This window comes from Sebastes umbrosus, chromosome 14 (assembly GCF_015220745.1).
Source record: "Sebastes umbrosus isolate fSebUmb1 chromosome 14, fSebUmb1.pri, whole genome shotgun sequence".
NCBI classification, from domain to species: Eukaryota; Metazoa; Chordata; class Actinopteri; order Perciformes; family Sebastidae; genus Sebastes; species Sebastes umbrosus.
This window is the reverse complement of record NC_051282.1, coordinates 12,852,770-12,875,221: the sequence shown is the minus strand read 5'-3', so window position 1 is coordinate 12,875,221 and position 22,452 is coordinate 12,852,770. Positions and strand designations below refer to the sequence as shown.

At 41.1% G+C, this 22,452-nt stretch overlaps 1 protein-coding gene and 1 long non-coding RNA gene across 3 annotated transcripts; one reads left to right on the top strand and one right to left on the bottom strand.

The window, feature by feature from the left end:
• Positions 1–1,077: 1,077 nt before the first annotated feature.
• LOC119500970 (protein Hook homolog 2-like) lies at positions 1,078–21,957 on the bottom strand. 2 transcript variants are annotated; one of them, XM_037791019.1, is made up of 23 exons: positions 21,728–21,957; positions 19,539–19,621; positions 17,844–17,916; positions 17,646–17,696; positions 17,419–17,551; positions 16,127–16,194; positions 15,737–15,802; positions 15,487–15,567; positions 12,085–12,251; positions 11,635–11,775; positions 9,576–9,777; positions 9,292–9,402; positions 7,887–7,974; positions 6,863–6,929; positions 6,356–6,493; positions 5,557–5,644; positions 4,303–4,308; positions 4,117–4,151; positions 3,950–4,032; positions 3,745–3,848; positions 1,925–2,032; positions 1,764–1,835; positions 1,078–1,530 (listed from the first exon to the last, which is right to left on the bottom strand). In XM_037791019.1, exons 1-23 carry the CDS (start codon positions 21,770–21,772, stop codon positions 1,402–1,404), a joined length of 2,139 nt encoding a protein of 712 aa, XP_037646947.1. In that variant the 5' UTR covers positions 21,773–21,957; the 3' UTR covers positions 1,078–1,401. The 2 variants fall into 2 exon arrangements, with proteins under 2 accessions (XP_037646947.1, XP_037646948.1); XM_037791020.1 differs by lacking the exon at positions 4,303–4,308.
• Positions 3,437–15,480, top strand: LOC119500984. Its single transcript, XR_005209736.1, has 4 exons — positions 3,437–3,447; positions 8,727–8,731; positions 12,813–12,817; positions 15,125–15,480. It is a non-coding gene; the product is annotated as an uncharacterized LOC119500984 (long non-coding RNA).
• Positions 21,958–22,452: the final 495 nt, after the last annotated feature.

The following is a 22,452-nucleotide window of genomic DNA, read 5'->3' as shown; positions in this document are numbered from 1 at the left end:
TGAGATAGGGAAATTAACCAGAAGTGAATAAAGGCAGGCGTAGTGTTGATAACTTTCTACCCGCCTCCGATTTCCTGTCAACAGATGGCAAAAGAATTCCAGCGTATTGATGAATACATTTCCTTCCAGTTCATTGAACTCTAAATGAGGTCTAGCAGCGGTAAACAGCCATTAGCTGAGTCATTATTAGTATTAGTGTTTTTATCATAATGGACTCAATCACATTGTGTATTGGTTTTCCAGTCTTTGTGAGAAACTACCGAGGCTTTCCATCACCTATATTCAGTTTGGAGTCTAAAGTGGTGAGTGCAATTAGGTCCAACCCACAACCAATACCTTGTTTCGATCTTTGGGAAGAGGGAAGGGAATGAAAAAAAAAAATCTTGAAGTAATAAATTCATATTTGGAGAACATTAAGAAATATCGTATGCAGAAGTCACATTATCAGCAGCCACAGGAAAAGGAGCCTGCAGTGCGACGTATTCTTTAAGTAAAATCTATTTGTGCCAAATGAGACGGGGAGACGGGGACACTGCGAATATCTTAAACTTCAGTCTCCATAGAGGGAGTATTTTTAGTTTTCTGTGAGGCACTAAAACGAACCCACCCTTCTAGGAAAGTGCTTTGGTGTATTTAATTCTTATTATGAATATTAAGTTTTAGGGAAAATTATTCAAGTGAATACAAAGGTGAAAAAAGTCTAAAGCCTCATGGTCTTTACATCTTTTCGAGATCTTTCGAATTAAAACAAAAAAAAAAACTCACCTCAAAACACATGATCAAGACGACAAAAATAAAAGTTACGAGAAAATTCAAAACAGATGCAAAAAAACGAGGAGACGTACTAAACGGCTGAATGTGATGATGTTTTCAGTCTACAGCCTGTGTGGCCTTATGTCTTCTTTAGCACTTAATTGTAAAACCAATAATAACCCCTCTCTTGTCCACCACATTTGAGCTGTAACCTTGACAAAACTAGTTCACATTCCATCCTATTGTAAAACATAAAAGATAAAAAAAAGGATTTAAAACAGACTTTAAAGAAACAGGATCTAGTCCACGAGGCTAAAGAGGAAATAAAAGTCACCTAAAAAGGTTAGACAACCTTTTTTTCAGGCCGTAAAAATCCCTCTACTCCATTCTGTTTCTGTGAGTTTACTCTGAGTCTAATCAACAGTAGAGTACCTCTCTCCTTCGGGGCTCCGCAGAGAAAATAAACATTCTCGTACCATTAAGAGCCAGCAGGGGGCAGCAGCAGCATGAAGAATACTCTCTGAGGTGCAGCGATCCAGTGTAAAGGCATTAAGGCAAAGATACAGGGAGTTCAGGTGAAGTCTACTGTGGATCACCTCGTCTCCTCTATGCGTCCTTTAAGCATGTGTGTTCTCATGCCCGGACGTCTTATCTGGGACGGTGCCGTGTCAGGCCTCTCCTGGCGTTGGTGGACTGCCTCTGCTGAGCGAGGAAGGACATGGCCTGGTTAGAGGGACCCAGTCGCTCGCCAGACACCTTCTGATGCAACGCCATCCCCTGAGAAAGAGAGACACAAAGTAAGAATGAAGAATCAGGTGTGGGTGTGAAGGTGTCTCGTGCAAATCATCTCCATCCAGTAAAATCCTTGTTTGGCCTCAAAACTCTTTTCTGAGTTTCATAAAACCAAAAGGGGTAGAACTGTTTTCAGCTGCAGAGAAAAACAACACATGAAAAACCATAAAATGCCTTTAGGCCTTCTCCATGTTTTATGCATTTGTACACTCACTTACCATGTTGTACCATGCAGTAATGATGAGCTTCTCCTCCTGGTCATGTCTGGCTCTGTTCTTCTCATAGTCATGCTGCGCAAAGCAACAGATCATCATGCATTAGTGGGATTTAAAGAGCTAGAGTGACCCACTTTGTCGCTTTACGTCAAAACGGTTCATACCTCCAGGTGCTGGATTTTTCTCTCCTTCTCCGTCAGCTGGTTCTTCAGTGCCTGAATGTCAGGAGTCGCAGGCACCGGCTGCTGCTTGGGATCCAGGGTTTTGATCACCTGCACACAAAGATCATTTTTTTCAAGATTACTCCGCTGATTTGATCTGACTAGCGTCACCTGGTAAATGGTTGCGTGTGAGAGGCTGCGAGGGCTTGAAATGGTAGAAATATGAATGGGACAGCACTTTGAGGAAACATATCATGTTACCTTGACGACGGCAATTGTGAGTTTCTATTTGCCTGTTTGAACGTCTTCCAGGCTCTTGCCTTACGAGACTAGAGGTAACTGTCAAAAAATCTATTTACTTGTTTTTGTCAGACTTCATAATGCAAAATTCAAAGAACTGGTTGATGAATAAACCAGGTGTGTAATATAGTGTAATGCTGCATTCCTCTGATTCCATGTGTTATTTTATGTACCATCTTAAATCCTTAATGTTAATGGTTCTGTGTAAATTGAAATATGCCTGGCTGAACACCATGTGCCGTCCTCTTTGTTTACTTTTTTTTTTAAACGCCTCCAGGCTACCCCTGGTAACTGTGGTAACCCTGTGTTTAACAATACAATGCTATGACTTGTGGGTAATCCCCTCAGGTAAAGTCTGCAGAAATGCGGACTTACGTAAAGTGTTCATAAAGGGCTCAAAATGTCTGCGAGAGAGACAGTGGGACAACCCTAAACCCTCACGCGCCTCAAAGCCTGCGAGTCTGCGAGTGTGGACACTGGGATTGGGCCATCAAGACGGTTGTAGCGGGCAAACTTCTGTATAAACTAAACCACCTTAGGCCAAGTCACGGACTCACTGAGATGAGGTTTTGCAGTAACAACTAAAACGAACAGAGGAGTAGTAACATTACGAAGCTTAAAGAGCCGGAGTAAATGAGTCAAATTTAACAATTTAATCCTTCATCCACACGCTCTTGTCACAGCGTAGGAAAGCACATTGCTATCGCCAGATGACAACAACTTTGTCTGACTCATTTTCTGTAACCATTGGAATTAGCGAGCTGAGTTCCTGAGTTCCTGAGCTAATTCTGCCGTGCTCTTAACGTTATACTGTTTACAGAAAATGAGATTAAAAGCAGGCTGGCGGGTTTTACGGTCCCGCCGCCTCACTCCCCGTCGCTCCGGAGAAGGACAAGCTACCTAGCTAACTAGACAGCCATTGGTCTCTGAGCTGCATCCACAGAGTAAGATCGTGTCTAGAAGGTAACCTGTAAACTGCAAAATCTGGCAAAAATTAGCAAAAACTCTCGCAAGACTTCGAGGTCAATGCCTAACCTTAACCATCTCGCGAGAGTTTCCCAACTCGGGGGGGCTACCATCTCTTCTAGAAGGTCTAGAAGGGTAACCCGCATGTCTTCACTGTAGTAGGATTCAGAATATTACTTCCCGTTGAGCTGTGACCACATTTTATGCCCCGACTGACGTGTTGTCACCTTAACAACTTACAACAATCGCAATTTCCTTTTGTACCTGTCAAATGACCACAGAAAACAGTTCAATGACGGTTCTACTCCTATTCTATTTCTACGCTTTTGACCCAACAGATGCTCTCTCAAGTGAGGCAAATTTATCAGATTTCATACAGTTCCCCCTGGAGACACAAAAGGCTTAACAACTTTTTTTCACATATGCAGTAATACTCCCGTAAACAGACTTTGATGTGTAAATTTGTGGAGTCTCCCTTTAACCAGTGAAAAAATAACCCTCAGTTTTATTTTATAGCCATATCATGAGGACAGCATGTTCCATTTAGGCGGACTGACCGTTCTCGCCTTCTCCACATAGCGCTTGTATCGCTCCTCCATCTGCTTCATGTCCTCATCCTTCTTCCGCAGGCTCTCCTGGAGTTCATCTATCTTCTTTACCACTGAGAGGGAGAAAAATAAAGAAAGTGTTAGGAAGGCAGGACTGGACGCTGACGGGTGCTCAAAGAGGCATTTGAGCATTTGAGAGCATGTAATGACTTACTGTTGCCGTCCACTTTGGGCTCTAGGTCATCAATGACCTCTCTTTTCTTTTGGAGATCTGAGTGAGCTTCGTGGAGCTTCTCCCTGCAATAACCACATCAAGAGTGAGTGAGCTCACTTTTGTTTGGGACCCACATGGATAAATAATCTGTAGGAAGCAGTACTTACAAATGCTCTTCAAGCTTTTTCTTCAGTAAGGAGGACTTCAAAGAAGAACAGAAAAACACATTAAACTCTAAACTAACACGCAAGTCTTTCTAGATAACACACAAACACTCAGTATAAAGCTGCAAAAGTCAAGCTGACAAAGAGTTAAATCATGGGCCAGTTGGACAGAGGGTGGGCCGTACTTACGATGGCCTGATTTTGGCATAGTTGATCGATGGGGGCAGGCGCAGAGAGACAGACAGAGAGGGGCAGGCGTTAACAGAGAATCACCACAGCAAACATGGGTTAAATTCCCACACAACATGTATCAAAGTGGAACAAACACTGCAAGCATTTTCAACAGTCAACTTTTCAATATACTCAATATGCCATGCATCTAGTTGATCAGTTTCATAAGGAAAAGAAGTTTTCACGTGCACACTATGTTTCAATATTCTGTCAATATGATTAAACAATAGCTTGTGATGTGGGGAGTTATAACAAAAGTGGGCAGAGGAGAAGGAAGAAGGTTCCTTGACTGCTGCAGGAAGTGCAGTAGCTCAGGAATCCATTGGTACCAACTGTGTCATTTAGCTTGTCGTGAAGGAGGCTAAATAACACTCAAAACTTACGCTGAATTTAGGCGAGGAAAAACTGTCATGGCCATTTTCAAAGGGGTCCCTTGACCTCTGACCTCCAGATATGTGAATGAAAATGTGTTCTATGGGTACCCACGAGTCTCCCCTTTGCCCACTTTATGATAATCACATGCAGTTTGGGGCAAGTCATAGTCAAGTCAACACACTGACAGCTGTTGTTGCCTGTTGGGCTGCAGTTTGCCATGTTATGATTTGAGCATATTTTTTATGCTGAATGCAGTACCTGTGAGGGTTTCTGGACAATATTTGTCATTTTGTGTTGTTAATTGATTTACAATAGTAAATATATATATATATATATATATATATACACACATATTTGCATAAAGCAGCATATTTACCCACTCCCATCCCACTAGACAAATCTCCCTTTAAGGTACATTTTGAACAGATAACAAAATGTGTGATTAATCGCGATTAAATATTTTAATCAATTGACAGCTCTAATTTAAGTTGTAAAATTTTAATATATTTTATTGATATTTTATTAATCACTTATTTTATTGTATTAAATGCGTATAATTGTATTTTTATTAATCTAGTTTTTACTTCACACTGTTTTACTACTATAACTGTTATTATAGCTTTTAATTCTACTTTATTACATTTTTATCATATTATTTTATCATGTGCATTTGTCTGAAATTATCAAATTGTTAAATTGTTGAACTGTTTTTGTCTTTTCCGTTTTCAAGGTCTACACTTGTTTGGTCTTATTTTCAGTCATCTGTGAAGCACTTTGAAACTGCACTAATCTGTATGAAAGGGTGCTATACAAATAAAGTTTGATTGATGGACTCACATCCTCAGTCTTGCTGTCCTGATCGTGGAGCGCTTTCTGGAGCTCCTCGATCTGAGAACGCAGCTCTGAGATCTGCTGCTCGTTTAATCTGGGAAGCAAACAAGGACAAGGGAGGGACAAGACGAAATGTTAGGAACAAAAAAGATACAAGAAACAGAGACAGAGAGAGAAAATAAAAGGGTTTGAAAAGGAACATTGTGGAGAGAGTAACAAACAAACGGGGAGGTCGATGGTAGAGATGAAACACAAGGTTATTAAGTTGATACTGTGGGTGGGAGATGTATGCAAAGTATCATGTGGATCTGTGTACATCTGCTGCAGGCGGTGTTCGTCCACTCCCCCAAGTGTCTCTGCCTGGCCATTCACGGCTTTGCTCTCTACTGAGCATGCTCGCTCCACTCCTCTCCTCCTGTTACTGTTGCTGAGGATGCTTCCCACACCCTGGGCCTGGTGTTGCATGGACACACACACACACACACACAAACACACACAAGCAGTCCACCCACATGTCCACATGCCCACAGGCATGTAAACACACACATACACACACACACAGTCAAGGGACAATCTGGCTTTCTGCTGTCTGTCCTCCAGTCCAGCCCACACAGCTCAGTTGAGCACACAGTCCAGAGGGTGAGTTGACATTTAGGCAGATATCACTCCTACCATCAGCCAAACACCCAGATTAATGTCCAGGAACACACAATATGGTGGCCTAGAAGGGGAATGATTGCTTAACACAAGTGAACAAGAACTTGGACATCATGTTATGTTCACACACACACACCCCTCCCCCTACCTGTTCTGAGTTTCCAGGGCGTTCTTGCTGCGCTGAGCCTCCTCCAGCTCAGCCTGTACCTCCACTACTTTCTGCCTGTAGGTCTCCTCCTGGACACACAACATCTTATTTTCACTCTGTAGACGCACCACCGTCTCCCTGTCCGAGGGGAAAGAGCAATGAGAAAAGAGGGGGAATAGGAGGTGAAGGAAAGGGATGGGGGGGAAATGGAGTAGAGATAAAAATGAGTGTGTGGCAGAGGCGAGAATGGCCTGCCGAGTTGGCCGCGCCTTTCTCCGACAACGCCCCGGCCAAATGTGCAGCCCTGGCATGTGTCGCTATTTCAGGGGCCAGATTAGAGAAGATGAATATAGGGCACGAGTGGGCTACTCATAGTGACACCGATGTATGTCTGTTACGGGTTCAGAAGGGAAATCTCATCAGTTACGCTTCAAATATGGTTGCTATGTACACATGAACCCCCACACCACAGCTTATACACACACAGACACAGCAGAGCAGACGTACTTGAGCTCAGTAGGCATGATCTCTGCTGCGAGGTTTCCTACTGTGACACCATTGTCACACAAGCCTCCTGCAGAGAGAGTAAGAAAGAGAGAGAGATTAGGTGTCAGCGGGGTAACTTAACTCTGCTTCATTAAATAGCCAGATTTGCATATTTTTGTTTTAATCAGAAAAATAAATTTGTTTTCACAGAACAGCTTTACATGTATATGTCTGTACGAGGTTAATTAATGGTCAGCCATCAACACATACTGCTCCAAAATTGTGAATGGTGGTCCTTTAAAAAAGGGATAGTTCAGATTTTTTTGTGGGGTGAAGTGGGGTTGTATGACGTACTTATCCATAGTCGGTGTATTACCTGCGCTATATTTAGAATATCTTAATTGCTTTACCTTGCCGTCAGACAGCCCATTCCCGGTGGGGAACTGAAGCAGTTACATCCATCTGTGCTCTCTTCAAAGCCACCAGAGTCCTTTGACAAAAAGGTAATTTTACCTCGCAGAACACGGAAGTTGCTGGTCTACCGCTGCCTCCATTGGTTAGTTTGTTTGTGCTATTGTGTGACTTTGGTGAATCCAACTAACCCTTTAAAACTCAAAAGTCACACAATAACAAACAAACTGACAGTTTCAGGCAGCGGTAGACCAGCAACTCACGTGTTCTGCGAGGTAAAATTACTGTTTTTGTCAAAGGACTCTGGTGGCTTTGAAGAGAGCATAGATATAGAAGGGCTGTCTGACAGCAAGATAAAGCTGGGAAAGTATTCTTAATGTAGTGTACAATTAAACAGATTTTTAGACGGCTAAAATACTCTTTGCTGGTCCACAGCAGTACATTGCTTAGCTCATGTGCTGGTACTCCTGCGTGGTCCTCCAAACTGGGAGCGTGCTGACCGCCATCTAAGTTACTGTAGGTAATACACTGAATATAGATATGTATTCTACCACAAGTGGAATTTTGCTTTTGATTATTTTACCATCTTGCAGTTCAGTTCTTTGTTTCTAAATTGTGTGCAATTACAACTCACCAGATCCACTGAGACACTTCTGTTGGACTTGAGCACACCTGAGCTCATCATTTGTCTCCCGAAGTGTGTCTCTTTCCGAGATCAGACGCTGGAGAACAAAGCACAACGTAACACAGACTTTCAGCTTCATTTCATACTGCTTCAGTTTGTATGTTTTGAATTGTTAGGCCAATGGCATCTATAAATTCAAGCAAGTATGAAACTGCCATGTGTGGAAGGGAAAATTCAAAACAAAACAAAGCAAGCGCGGCGCCCAGATAGTTTAATGGTTAAGGCATGTACCACATAACTACAACGTCCATGGTACGATTCCTGGTTGCGCAGTCTGTGTTGCAGGTCATATCACTACCTCTCCCAACATTTTCGTTCTCTATCTTCACCAACTGTCAAATAAAGGCTAAAATGCCAAATATATAAATTATATAAATATAAAAAAATCTGATATATAAAGCTAGAATTACCGCCTAACAGTTGTATGCCTCTGTGAACCAGTCAAGTTGCAGTTTACATCCATGTCTGTCCAAGTTGCCATCATTTTATCCTGTTAGACATTTGTATGAAATTGTCATAAGTAGCATATGAATTCTTGAGTTACGGCCAAAAACATGTTTTGGGAGGTCACTGTGACCTTTGACCTTTGACCTTTGACCACCAAAACCTAATCAGTTCATCCTTTTGTCCAAGTGGATGTTTGTGCCTAATTTGAAGAAATTCACTCCAGGTGTTCTTGAGATATTGCTTTGATGAGAATGGTACGGACGTACGGAAGGACAAACCGAAAACTGGCCACGGCTGTCGCTGGCACAGAGGCATAAAAAAAAAAAAAAAAAAGTAATAAAGGTTTTGTTAGACCAGCTGTGGTATGCACACAAAAATTGCCTGGTCATTTTACATTTAGACTAATAGTAATTGGGGGACATCAGATTTACATTACCGCATGACTTTCAAAACCCCACAGAGCAATGAGTTCATTTTCTCTACACTCACACACACCACCTAGAAGTAGTACAAAATAAATGTACACTTCATGTCAGTACAGTATGTATTTCTTAATTACTCCCACGGGTAACCGAGGACATTAATCACTCCTGTCAGTTTGCAGAAGGTGTTAGAATTGACACACAACGTGGGAGTCCACTGAAGAATAGTACGATATTTGCCTGGCAACAATTCCTCCTGCAGGAATGTGTGTCCTGTAATAGTCATAATTAATGTTGATTTACTATATTACTGCATGTAACATTGTCTAGTAATAAGACAGGGCTTAAGTGTGTGAGCGTGATATCAGACAGATGCTCCACGCTGATAAAACAGCATAACAAAAACACTTTCTAAGCGGCATGTGCTCATTCTTTCCCCTTACACAATTGAACTTTTGTTTTCCTGACAATGTTTACCAACTCACTTCTTTCTCCTTCAGCAGTGCGTCATACTTGTCGTGAAGGTTCTTGTACTCAAACTGCCATTTCTCAGCTTTCATGGCCTCTGCCGAGTGCTTGGTGTGAAGCTCATGAGCCTGCAAGTAAGAGAGCATAGCAACAGTCTGTGTTGGCAAGGGCTCTCTATAAAAACTGCAAGGTTTTCTAAACACGTGCACAGACCAGTCTGTGTTTAACATCACTTGGACGTCAACACAGGAACAAGTATCACTCCCCCTCCTCATCCTCCTCCTCTGGACCCACAGCTTGCCTGTCTCTTGTAGGTGTCCAGCTGATTGCGGACAGCGTTGGCCCTGCGGAGCTCCTCCTCCAGCTCGCAGGTGCGTTGCATGTACACGGTGTTGCGCTCCTCCAGGAGGCGCACCTGTCTGCGCAGGTCTCCCAGATCCTCCAGCTTCCTCTTGTACGTCTCCACCAGCGCTTCGAGCTGGTTCACCCGGTCAGACGAGTGCCTGCGGGGGATGAGAGGACGGCGTGGGAGGCGTTGAGTACCGGCTCAGAAACATGACTTTTTCGTTAAACACAATACATCCGTGTGGATGTGTACTTAACTACTGAACACCAACAACTCTGACGCAAGCCAGTGTCAATGCATGAAATTCATATTATCAACACAGATGTCAGAGTGGAGCTGAATGGACGTCTGTGTGTGGGCAGTGTGGGAGTTGTTTCTGTGAGTGTAAATTGATAATAGATGAACTACTGCTTAAAGGAAAAGCCTGGTGATGTTCTGCATTTTAAAAATCCCTTGAAAAGATCAAAACCAACAATGTGTTAGTTTGTCTCTCAATACTTTTCAACTTCTTTCTTTCTGCTAGTGAGTATTTACAACACCAAAACCATGTATGTGGGATTGACTGAAAATAAACTACAGTGCCCAGTTCATGGTAAAAAAGGAACATCTCGCCCAATGCGACGGTGAACCTCACTGGTGTGTTTTTAATAGTTTTTGGACAACAACTGGGCTCTATTGCACATAGGAATATGCTACAGTAGGTTATGTCTACACAGACAATACTTGTTAACCCCAAGAGACCCACTTAGACCTGTTTTTTAGGGGGGTGCAGGGGGTCTTTAGGGGGAGATAGCAGGTCAACAGTAGATGTCACATAGAAGTGGTGTACATCATCTGAAAGCTGGGAACCTGAAGATTAATTTGAGATGCAGTGTGCTCAGCACTGTGTGTCAAGTTGTTCTAGTCATATATCAGAATAAAAAAATAATGAATTGATTAAAATAAATTGTGAAAGTGTATAAGAGCTTAGAACATTATGATAGAAGTATATGATGCCATTTCCATGCTCTATTATGCCTCATAAGTTGTCGCAGCAATTTTTGGGTTGAAACCATTTGTTACACAGATTTGGGGCTAAATTTAACCATTTTTTACCACTCAAGAAGTGATAAAAAATTATCAATATTCCCCTCAAAATACCACATTAAGATACCAAGACCTTGGATTTTTGCCTCAAACTGCATAGGAGTAGTATAAAGTTGGCATGTCTGTAAAGGGGAGACTAGTGGGTACCCATAGAACCCATTTACATTATTATAATAATAATTAATTACTATAGATTACAGATCATTACTATATATAATAAGAATAATTCATAATTCCTTCACATATCTTGAGGTCAGAGGTCAAGGGACCCCTTTGAAAATGGCCATGCCAGTTTTTCCTCGCCAAAATTTAGCGTAACTTCGTAGTGTTATTTAGCCTCCTTCCAAACAAACTAGCATGACATAGTTGGTACCAAGGGATTCCTTAGGTTTATATGATATCTGTACATTTATTTATTGATAGTAAAAAAAATGCAGAATATCACCAGACTTATCCTTTAAAAGACACAAGATACATTTTCAGCCAACATGGTGCTTTACCGACTCGTCTCAATAAAAGGACTGGTTCATTTAAGTTGTCTTATTTACATCAATTTCAGAAGCTGACCAACTATCGACTCAACAATAATTGTCAGCCAATATTTACAATATATTTCACATTCTCACATAGGGGAATTCTTTGCATGGAAGGCACTGTTAATTCTGAATGAATTGCATTTTAACAAATCCATCAATATATTGAGTCTTCCCTAGTTTGACATTACACAATCCCAAGATGCTCTGTTGGAAAGCTACAAAGCAGAGAACAAAACAACCCCTCAGTGTCCATGTGACTCAACGCCCACCAAGCGTGACTTTCTGCAGTTGGGCTGAGTACAAACTTGGGTGAGCTCGTGAGAAGGCCTGCGCTGTTTTTCCACAATAAATTCAACGTGATTGGGTGGGATGTCGGAGGCGTCTGGTCTCACCTGAGAATGTCCATCTCGTCTTTGAGGGCCTGGGCTTCGTGCGCCAGGCTGGTCAGCTCTTCGTTCCGTTGCTGCAGCTCGCTCGCCTCGCGCTCCAGTACCTCTCCCCGGACACGGATGTCATCTCTGCTGTTCTCCAGTCTGAGTGGGATGTATATGATACCAGAGCAGTGGTTTGTGGTGTAACTGAGTAAACTGAATAGGCTCATTGTGAGATACTGAATGGAGCAATATGACTCGGCAATAGCATTTGATTTGCATCGTGTGTACATGATGTTAATGAATGCTGAAAAATCTCCAGCTACATCTTTTAAAAGTCAAACAAATTCTTTAAATGTAAAAATGTCTATTATGTACAGGCCTGATGAGTATTTTGCTTGCGCATTAAATACTAGATAGAAACCCTGAACTGTCCTCTTCAGCAATTCTGTGTGTGTGTACTGCTTGTACCTGTAGTTCTCCTCCTGAAGCTGCTCCATCTGACTCTGCAGCAGCAGCAACTTCTTGCCGGTGATGGCAGTGGTGGAGACGTCGAGAGAGTCGAAGCGGCTCAGCTTCTCCTTCAGGGAGCGCGTCTCCGCCTGTAGGGACGACTTCTCCTCCAGAGCCACCGACAACTGTGGCGGAAGAGAGAGGCTTACATTGTAAAAACAGGTGTAAAGACTGGGACATTAGGCTATGGACCACTGAGAGAGAAATGACGAAGATGCACAAAGTGAGAAATACACAGCAGTACGAAGGGAGGGAAAAAGGGAAGAGACGGAAGATGCATCAGAAAAGTCCTCAACGCTGATTTAAGGAAGAACATATCAAGAATGCGGACATGAGCAACTGACGTCTTTCTGAAAATAAACGATACACAGAAGAAAAACGCAGATACACGGCGACAAACTCACCAGTTTTCATGCCAACACATGCTTTGTTCTCATTTCACATGCTCGGTCGTCAAAAGCTTAGTTAGTCAGCTGGTTTGCGGCAGATGGAACTTTGTCAATAGTGAAGTTGTTAGCATTACCCTCAGGGTTAAAACCAGATTCTCATAATATAAATAGATGAATATGCAGAGCTCATTGAGGACCATTAATAACATTGGTTGTACTGTAGTAGAGGGGGAGAAATGTTCTACTTTTCAGGGAGTTCCAGTACAAAATGTTTGTTTGAGTCAGGCTGAACTGGAGTTATGGTTAGACAAGCTGGCATTCCAACATTAAAAAAGGGGGAGCGTATACTTACCCGCTGGACATCTTTCCAGTTTGAATACAGCAAAACCCTACACTGAACTTTAAGGACAGATTGCATGCTTTAGCACAGGGCCAGCAACAGTAAATAGCTTTCAAAACAACACAAATGACTAATCCCTAACGCGTGGGCTAAGTAAGTAAACAAACAGGTGGGCTGAGAGCAGTACAAATTATTGTTGGCTACTGCTCCGTCCCAAGGCAATGTGTCTATCTTGATGTTACGCAACTATTGACTAGAGTGTATCTTTAAAATACACAAAATTAGTCCACTCTCAGTTGGTGGTGCAAAAAACAAGCCATTGGGAACACAAACAATGTCTCAGGCAGGCTAATCAATAAGGGCCAGAGCACAGAAGCTGCAGGCACACACATTCAAAACCATGATACAACCACAGCAGAACACAGCAAAACCAGGCCTCAAAAGGATCTGAAAGTCAGGTATGTAAAAGGTGAAATGGTTTTATTTTATTCCAAAACCACAAAATAGTTTGCCTTTTGCAATAATGCTTTGATTACAGCTTTGTTAGACAAATGGAGGATAAAACAAACCCAAGCAGAAGTTTGCCATCTTAAAGTTAGAATCCTTAAGATTTTCATGGAACCAAACCCCGTTTTTGATACCATTATATGGTCAGCAGTTTTACAGCAATAACCTTTTAATGTATTTATCTCCAGTAATAACCTCTCTATATAGTAGTTTTAAATGTGAGTGGCGGAGCCCGCCATTCCCACGCTGGATTGAAATTGCCTACCCTCAGGATTCATAGGAAATGATGCAACATGTAATCCAGCACTACTATTTGTATTTCATTGATATCAGCCTCGCTGTTTGCTGTTCACTCTACTAACACTGTATCAGAGCCGTATTAAGTTACTGCTAGCCCAACATTTCTTACAGCTGCTGTTTCACAATAAAGCTTCAGTAGGAAGAATGTTTTTGGCATCATTGGGCAAAAATTCCATAACAACCTTTCAGCATATTGTAATTCTAGTGTTCTGAGAGAAAACTAGACTTCTGCACCTCCTCATGGCTCTGTTTACAGGCTTTAAAAAATCTAGCCCGTGACAGGAGACTTTGGCCAATCACAGATCATTTCAGAGAGAGAGAGAGAGCGTTCCTATTGGCTGTTCATTCAACGGAGGCAGCTGTCAATCACTCCTGAACTCCGATCACACGGTCAAACTAGGCAGCGCTAACCAAATATGAATCAATATTTTGTTACTGTAATGTCCATTTCTCATGTAAACTGTTTTCAGAAACATCTTGTAGTGTACCGTTTAGCTGTAAAATGAGAAATTTTACTCCGGCTGCTGGGCGGTGCTTGGTATTTCCTCAACTGATCTCAACATGGCTGCCGGGTCACAAACTTTCACATTTTACAGCTAAAAAGTACACTACAAGATGTTTCTGAAAACATTTGAGGAGAGAAATAGGCATTACAGTAACAGAATATTGATTCATATTTGATCAGCGCAGCCTAGTTTGACTGTTTGATCAGAGTTTGCAAGTGATTGACAGCTGCTCAGATACGGCAAGGCTCCAGCTCGGCTCTGATTGGTTGTTTTCCTCCAGTCTGTGAAATATTGCAGATGCCATTAGGAGCACCGGAGGACACAGAGGCACATTATTTTTTTTTTCAGATTACCTGTCTCATGCACTACTGTCAGGATATAGTGACCGTTTTATAAAAATAACTTGTTTTAATCATATTTGCTCCAGTTCAACCTACTGCTTCGTTAAGAGTTCAACCTGCGAAGCATGAGACGGCTTTAATTGTGAGGAGGTCACAGGAAGTGTAATGTAGTTGTCACAGAGGTTAGTCGTGACAGGGATGTGAAATTCTGGGCTTTTTTTGGGAGGCGACAGACTGCATACCAACTTCTCGGCAAGGTCACCGAGTTTACTTTGCCCTGCTGTTGTGTGGAAAACTACAGCATGACATCAGATTGCAGTTACTCAAAGTATGATGCAAAAAGGACAACTATTGACTGATTTATTTATTTATTTAACCACTGTGAGTCTGTTTGGCTGCACTGTAAAACAGTTACGCTAGTTGCTGCTCACTATTATACTTCTATTGAAGGAGTGTTTGCTGCCCCTTGAATTCTGGGTCGTTGTATTAAAAAACACTTGATGTCACCATCAGTAACCGCAGTGTTGTAGTAAAGACCACCTAAACCGAGACCAAGTCATGACCAAGACTTTGAGGGACTGAGACCAACGATAAAATGTGGAACGTGCAAACCAGAGCAATGTCAGTAATGATGTTAACAAATAAATCAAACAATGCAGAGACAATTCAGTTATATCCCCGCAGTAGTGGTCTTGAAATAAAATCCTGAGTCCTCTTTGTCTGAGATCGAGATAAGACTCCGAGACGAGACTGAGACAAGGCCGGAAAAAATTGCGGTTGATTCCAAGACAAAGCCGAGACCTTCAAAAAGTGGTCTTGAGACCGGTCTCAAGACCAAGACCGACCTTGAGTACTTACAACACTGAGTTACCGTGCGTGTTGCCAAATCAAACAGGCCTAAAATCTCAAGGATTCTAACTTTAAGGTCTCAGGAAATGTTTGCCAAGTAATACGTAGACCCCGTTTGGTGTACCAACCTGATGTTCCAGGTCTCGACAGCGCTGGCTCAGGTCCAACTTCTCGTCTGCCTCCTCGCTTAGAAAATAATACTTCCTGGACTGCAAACACAGAACCAACAGAACATGAAGACAGAGGAGATGTCATACTAATCCCAGTAGGAGGGAGCAAACATTGATGAAAGGGTGAGGCAGAACACAAAAGGAGGGATGTAACAGATCCGCTGAGTGAAGAAGAAAAGAGGGGGAGTGAAAGTGTTGCGGGTTTCACCTGGTAGTCAAAGTCCCCATAGGTCTCTGGGCTTCCTGGTTCTGATGAAGGCTCCTTTGATAAGAGCTAAAACAAAGCAGTCATAACAAAGTCAATGAAAAGCTCACAATAACTGTTCCCAAAAGCAGTTTTATTGGGTTTTCTGAATAACTTTGTTTAGTAAAACCTCGAACAGGTGTTTTTTTTTTATCTCCCCACGTTAATTTCCAACCCTATGGGTGCCAATAAAACACTAAACATATTCTTGAAATATCTCAGAGTAGCGGTTTCTGGGACTCTGTTCAGTCTTATGCTTATCCGGATTTCTTTGATTGTGAATTAACCATGACTAAGAGCTGGGATTAATGCAAAGTAGAGACAACCGAGAGGATAAGCGAGAGGCTCACTCACCTCCTGAATGGCTGTCATCACAACGTGCTGGACAGATTCCTCGAGTGTCATTATCTGCTGGATTTGCTCTGTTTAGAAGAAGACAACAAAGAGCCGTGAAGGTGCAGCCAAATGCAGATTAACACAAATACTCTCCTAAAAACCAAAAGAGCTCTGCATCTATTAGTATTTTCAGAGAACCAGTGCTCATCAAGCTGATGTTTCTTCTGAATTGTAATTTGAAAAATGTAGGGCTGTCAAAGTTAACTTGATAATAACGCGTTAACGCAAATTTGTTTTAATGCCACTAATTTCATTAACGCAACTTGCTATTTTTAGGGTGTAGCGGGCTCAGTTTTAAAGCTAGAAAAGGAATCCATTGGTACCAACCATGTCATACTATAGCTTGTCACAAAGGAGACAAAAACTGTCATGGCCATTTTCAAAGGGGTTCCTTGACCTCTGACCTCATGATATGTGAACGAAAATGGTTTCTATGGGTAACCAAGAGTCTCCCCTTGACAGACATGCCCACTTTATGATAATATACATTGGTACCAACCATGTCCTGCTGGCTTGTTGTGAAGGAGGCTAAATAACGCTCCAAATTTATGCTAAATTTTGGCGAAGAAAAACTGTCAATGGCCATTTTCAAAGGATCTCTTGACCTCTGACCTCAAGATATGTGAATGAAAATGGGTTCTATGGGTACCCACGAGTCTCCTCTTTACAGACATGCCCACTTTATGATAATCACATGCAGTTTGGGGCAAGTCATCAGTGAAACACTGACAGCTGTTGTTGCCTGCTGGGCTTGAGTTTGCCATGTTATGATTTGAGCATATTTTTTATGCTAAATGCAGTACCTGTGAGGGTTTCTGGACAATATTTGTCATTGTTTTGTGTTGTTAATTGATTCCCAATAATAAATGTATACATACATTTGCATATAGCAGCATATTTGCCCACTCCCATGTTGATAAGAGTATTAAATACTTAACAAATCTCCCTTCAAGGTACATTTTGAACAGATAAAAAATGTGTGATTTAGTTGAAATTAATCGCAATTAACTATGGACAATTATGTGATTAATCGCAATTAATTATTTTGGGCGATTGACAGCCCTAGCAAAAATTATCTCTCGTGTGGGGAAAAATCATGTGGTCAGTTTATCATCTTGTGATGATCAGGCCGTGATATAAAGCAAGAAAACATGTGATTTGACTTTGAGTTAATCCTGTGTGTTATTTTCACAGATGGCTGCATCTAATTTTGCTCTTCTTTTCACCCCCTTTTACAGCACACACTTTACCTTGTTTCTTCTCACAACTGACAGCACAGCCCAATACGAGCTGTACCAGCTTGCCCAGTTCAGTGACATCTCCCATCTCTCCTATAAGGTTCACGTCTGGCATGTGCGCATCTGTTACCTGATGACCGAGCACCTGTTCATGGAGAGTAAGGTGAGACATTAGGATCGAGGCTTGAGCGGATTTAAAAGTGTACTAAAAGTTTGTCAAAATAACACAATCTTCTTACATCATGGTAATATTCCAGCATGCTCTTAAGAATCTTTTTCAAGTTGCTGACCTGAAAGAACAAAAAAAAAAAAATCAGAGTTACAATTTTGATCCTCATTTTAGTGAGGGAAAAGGAGATAATGAAAAGCCTGACACATCTTGGTTATTCTAGGTGGCTGTAGGGTATCCTGTCATATCCTGCTGTTTCACAAATTACCTTGAGGCGCCAGTTGTCCCCGCTCTCCTCCTTGATCCTGCCCAGCCATGTCTCATTAAACCAAGAAGGGTCTCTGTTAATGAGAGAAAAAGAGAACTCCAGTGATGACAAGGACGACACATCACTGGACATCAAGATTCACAGAAGGCCACGGGGCAACGAGGCCTTGTGCTTCTGTTCTGCTAAGCACAATGACATTTGAGTAGAACAGTCACATGTCACTCTAATGCTCTTGTTGTGTAATAACTCAAGAAACAATTGAGAATGGTCATGTCTAGAAGGTAACCCACAAATTGCGAAACTCTCGCGAGATGTTGAGGTTAGGCATTTATCTTCAATAGTAAAAGGGACAGTTCAGGTGTTTTGAAGTGGGGTTGTATGAGGTACTTATCCATAGTCAGTGTATTACCTACAGTAGATGGCGGTCAGCACGCCTCAGTTTGGAAAAGTAGACAGGAGTTACCACACGGGAGCAAAGCAAGTACTGCTGTGGACGGGGGCAGCAGCAAAATGTATTTTAGCCACCTAAAAGAAAGGATCACCTTAAAATAATCAATATCAGTTTAAGTGTACGCTATATTTATAATATTTTCACCAGTTTACCTTGTTGTGAGACAGGTATACAGCCTATGTTTCCGGGGAACTGAAGCAGTTATCTACGCTCTTGCCAAAGCAACCAGACTCGATTGAATAAAACAGTAACTTTAACTCGCAGATTATGGAAGTTGCTGGTCCACTGTTGCCTCGATCGGTTAGTTTGTTTGTCTTATTGTGTGAATTTGGTTAGTTCGGATTCACCAAAGTCACACAATAACACTAACAAACTAACCAATCGAGGCAGCGGGAGTCCAGCAACCCCCATGTTCTGCCAGGTAAAATTACTGTTTTTTCCCAATGGAGTCTGGTGGCTTTGGCTTCGGTTCCCCGTCGGAAAGGGTTGTCTGACAGCAAGGTAAAGCTGTGAATATATTATAAATATAGCATACACTTAAACTGATATTGATTTTTTTAGGTGGGCTTTCTTTAAGTGGCTAAAATACGTTTTGCTGCTGCCCTCGTCCACAACAGTACATTGCTTTGGTTCTGTGCGGTAACTCCTGTCTGCTTCTCCAAACTGGGGGCGTGCCGACCGTCATCTACTAAGTACTTATATGAGATAAGTACCTCATATGATCCAACTTCAAAACACCCAAACTATCCCTTTAAGGTTAGGATAGATTGTCGGGCAGCGAGTCTCGAAAGAGTTTTGCACATTTTCGCAACTTGTGGGTAACCATCTAGACACGACCGTTGACCCGTGGGTTCTAAGTTAGTGACATTAAAATAAAAAGAACATTTGCTTTGATTCAAAAATAGTTATATTATATTTATCTGTGTGGGTATGAACACAAATGTCCCACCGCAAGCTACAAAGGTCATCAGGCCTGGACAAATAAGTTATAGTCCACCAATCTTTAAAAAAAGCTGACCTCACAAATCCAGACTGTTTTCTTTGAATGGTTTAAATTTTGCATAGATAATGGCCTTGTGCAATTCAACGGTCAATTTAGGGCTAACCACACAGATAAGCAAATCTTAGTGAGAAGGCTCTGAATGAATTTCTACCAGATGTTTCCCCTGAATTCATGTTGTGCACTTAGATAATCAAAACAACTATAAACACTTCAGCATACTTATACATATGTGAGCCCTTACATTCTGTGCAGCACCTGTGCAATGGCCAATCCACTTGTTAGGTCCTGCTTGCTGTTGCATGACGGCACCTTAAATGTCTGCAACTGAGAATGAAGACATTACGAATTAATGGAGTAACCTCTGATGAAGCTGGTTATACATTTGATGCACAACCATATTTTATTAAACTTTTATCTAGGGATGCACTAATACCGGATGGGGCCGATACTGACTCAAATGGCTGGATTGGGTATCGGTGATAATGGGGCCGATCTATTCAATTCAATTCAATTCTATGTTTATATAATTGTAATTCCTGTTACTTTTGAAGATTTTTTACCAAGTTGTTGGTGCAGGATTTATTATTTTAATAATAAATAATTCAGTAAATGTATATCCATGTATTTATTTCTTAGGAAAGTAATGTTTAAGTCAAGTCTGATGTTGCCTTACATATAAAAGAATGATCCCAGTCTCTTCCACACAGTGAGGTATACATCTTATAAATCTAACACTGGTATCAGATTGGTACTCGGTATCGCTATTTGGATCGGTGCATCCCTACTATTATCCAAATCTAAACTAGACAGACACATACATTTTGATGAATGTGGGTTTAATCGGTTTATGTGTGTAAAAAAAATAATAATCCATAAGCCTAAACTCCTATGGGCCATTGTTGTAAATAATAATACCTCTAAGTTGCATACTTTTTTTTGTTTTACAAAGAACACACTTTTGAATATAAACAGGCTTAATGTTACTAAAAAAGCGACTTGGTACCTGCAGAAAAAATATATATAATGGCCTGAATATTACAAAACAATAATACATTTTGTTTGTCTAAACCCATTTAGTATTTAATTACAATACATAAATGATAGCTGCTAAGCAGTTATAGGGAATTACAGTCCTACTTAGCAAGCTATTAATATTAGTTGGTGTCTTAGTTTAGCTAGCTAGCTAGTCCTTAAGGTAAGGCAAGGCAGCTTTATTTGTAGAGCACATTTCAGCAACAGGGCAACTCAAAGTGCTTTACATAAACATTCAAGAACATTGCGACAAAGTGCAAAAGAAGATTAAGACATAATTAAAACAGTTATAAAAACATTAAAGATTAGAAAAATTAAAACAAGCTAAAAATAAAAGCTATAGGATAGAAGCTAAAATAGAATATAACACACAAGAGTAAAAGCTCTAGTGCAGTATAAGATCATTATCTGGTTTAATAAAAGGCAGCAGCAGCAAACAGGAAAGTTTTAAGCTTTGATTTAGAAGAACTCAGAGTTGGAGTTGGTCCTGCAGGTTTCTTGGAGCTTGCTCCAAATATTTGGTGCATAAAAACTGAACTAGTTGTGATTCTGGGGACACTAAGCAGACCTGATCCAGATGACCTGAGAGGTCTGGATGGTTCATTACATAGCAGAAGATCCGAAATGTATTTTGGCCCTAAACCATTTAGTGCTTTGTAAACCAGCAGGAGTATTTTGAAATCAATTCTCTGAGAGAGGTACACTTGCCTCTGGGTGGTAAAGTGCCAAACAGGTGGGTTTTCTCTTGGTGGGATTTGAGAAATTACTATGTTGGATAACCTAATCATTACTCTATACATTTATCAGCTTACACTAAACTATTTTTTCTGGCAGTCAACTTTGCTGACACCACAGTCAGTTTGGTAGCTTACAGATAACAAGCTAAAAAACAGACCACCAGGAACAAACTTGTGTTTACCTAACTAACTAACTAACTAACTAACTAACTAACTATTAACTACTATAATTTCAAACACATAGGATCTACCACCTGCTACTTTTAAAAGCCCAGTGTGTTATAAAGTTGCATAGATTCAACTAAAAAGCCTTTAAGGTCCAGAGCATTGCATTGATGCATTAAAAGTGCTAGAAACAGTACAGCAAGGTGGATTAATCAGCAGGAGAAGAGCAGGAATGCAGTGTGATTGTCAGGACAGCAGCTCTTTGGACACTAGTTAGTTAGCTTGGCTGGCTAGCAACTGTTAGCTTTCCAAACATGCTAACTTCTGTAGGTTGACAACTGCTTATATGTTAACCTACTTACTCAACAAAGCCGATAATTATCGATTAACCGATGCATTCACTTATAACAGTAACCCTATATGTCCTCCTGTATAGTCAACACCTGCTGTCACCTGTTAGCAGGCTGTTAGCATGGTTAGCTAACATCAAACTTACCCAGGTTAGCAGAGAGTCACACAGCTCTGCTTTATCCAGACTCATGGTGCTGTGTCCAGTGGAAACCACAGCAGCTCACTCAGAGAGGCGATGGGTCTGGCTCTCAGGACTTTGTTTTCTCCTCTGAACTTTGTAACTCACTCCTTTACACTCTCCACGTCAGTCATTGTCCAGCCATGGCCTCCTGCTGCTGCTTCGCGTTTCAGCTCCTGTTAACCAAGCGAGCCTCCGTATTTAGAGCGTTCCCATGGAGACGGATTATGTTGTCTTGATCAGCTTGTCTGGTCATGGTGTAATTATAATTATAATAATAATGATAATGATAATAGCCTGCTGTCTTTTTAAGCTCTCATAATCACGTTAGCTTAAATGCTGGCGATCTAAAAAACAAAAAAAAATTTCATGAATTTGATTTCAACCAAGAAATCCTTATTGAGATGAAAAATCTATTTTTATTTTTTGTTTCTGGTGAAGATAGGAAGCAATAAAAATGAGTTACAGTCAAACATGAAACTAGTAACGCAATACGACAGTAAAATCAGGAATAACATTTCTAATACAATATTTCACTCTAATATCCACCTAAATGGCACCTTAAAGGTCCCATATTATAAAAAAGTGTTTTTTTCATGTTTTTTTTTTATTATAAAGCAGGCTTTAATCCTATATAAATACTGTGAAAGTATCAAAACACTCAATCTACAGGGAAATACACACAGCCCGTA

Bases quoted from the DNA above. Each gene is read 5' to 3' on its own strand.
- LOC119500970 (XM_037791019.1), bottom strand. From the start codon at position 21,772: ATGAGTCTGGATAAAGCAGAGCTGTGTGACTCTCTGCTAACCTGG. The intron at 6,930-7,886 runs GTGAGTTGTAAT...CTCTCTCTGCAG, and splicing joins GAAGTGTCTCAGTGGATCTG to GAGGCTTGTGTGACAATGGT. The intron at 3,849-3,949 runs GTAAGTCATTAC...TCTCCCTCTCAG, and splicing joins GCCCAAAGTGGACGGCAACA to TGGTAAAGAAGATAGATGAA.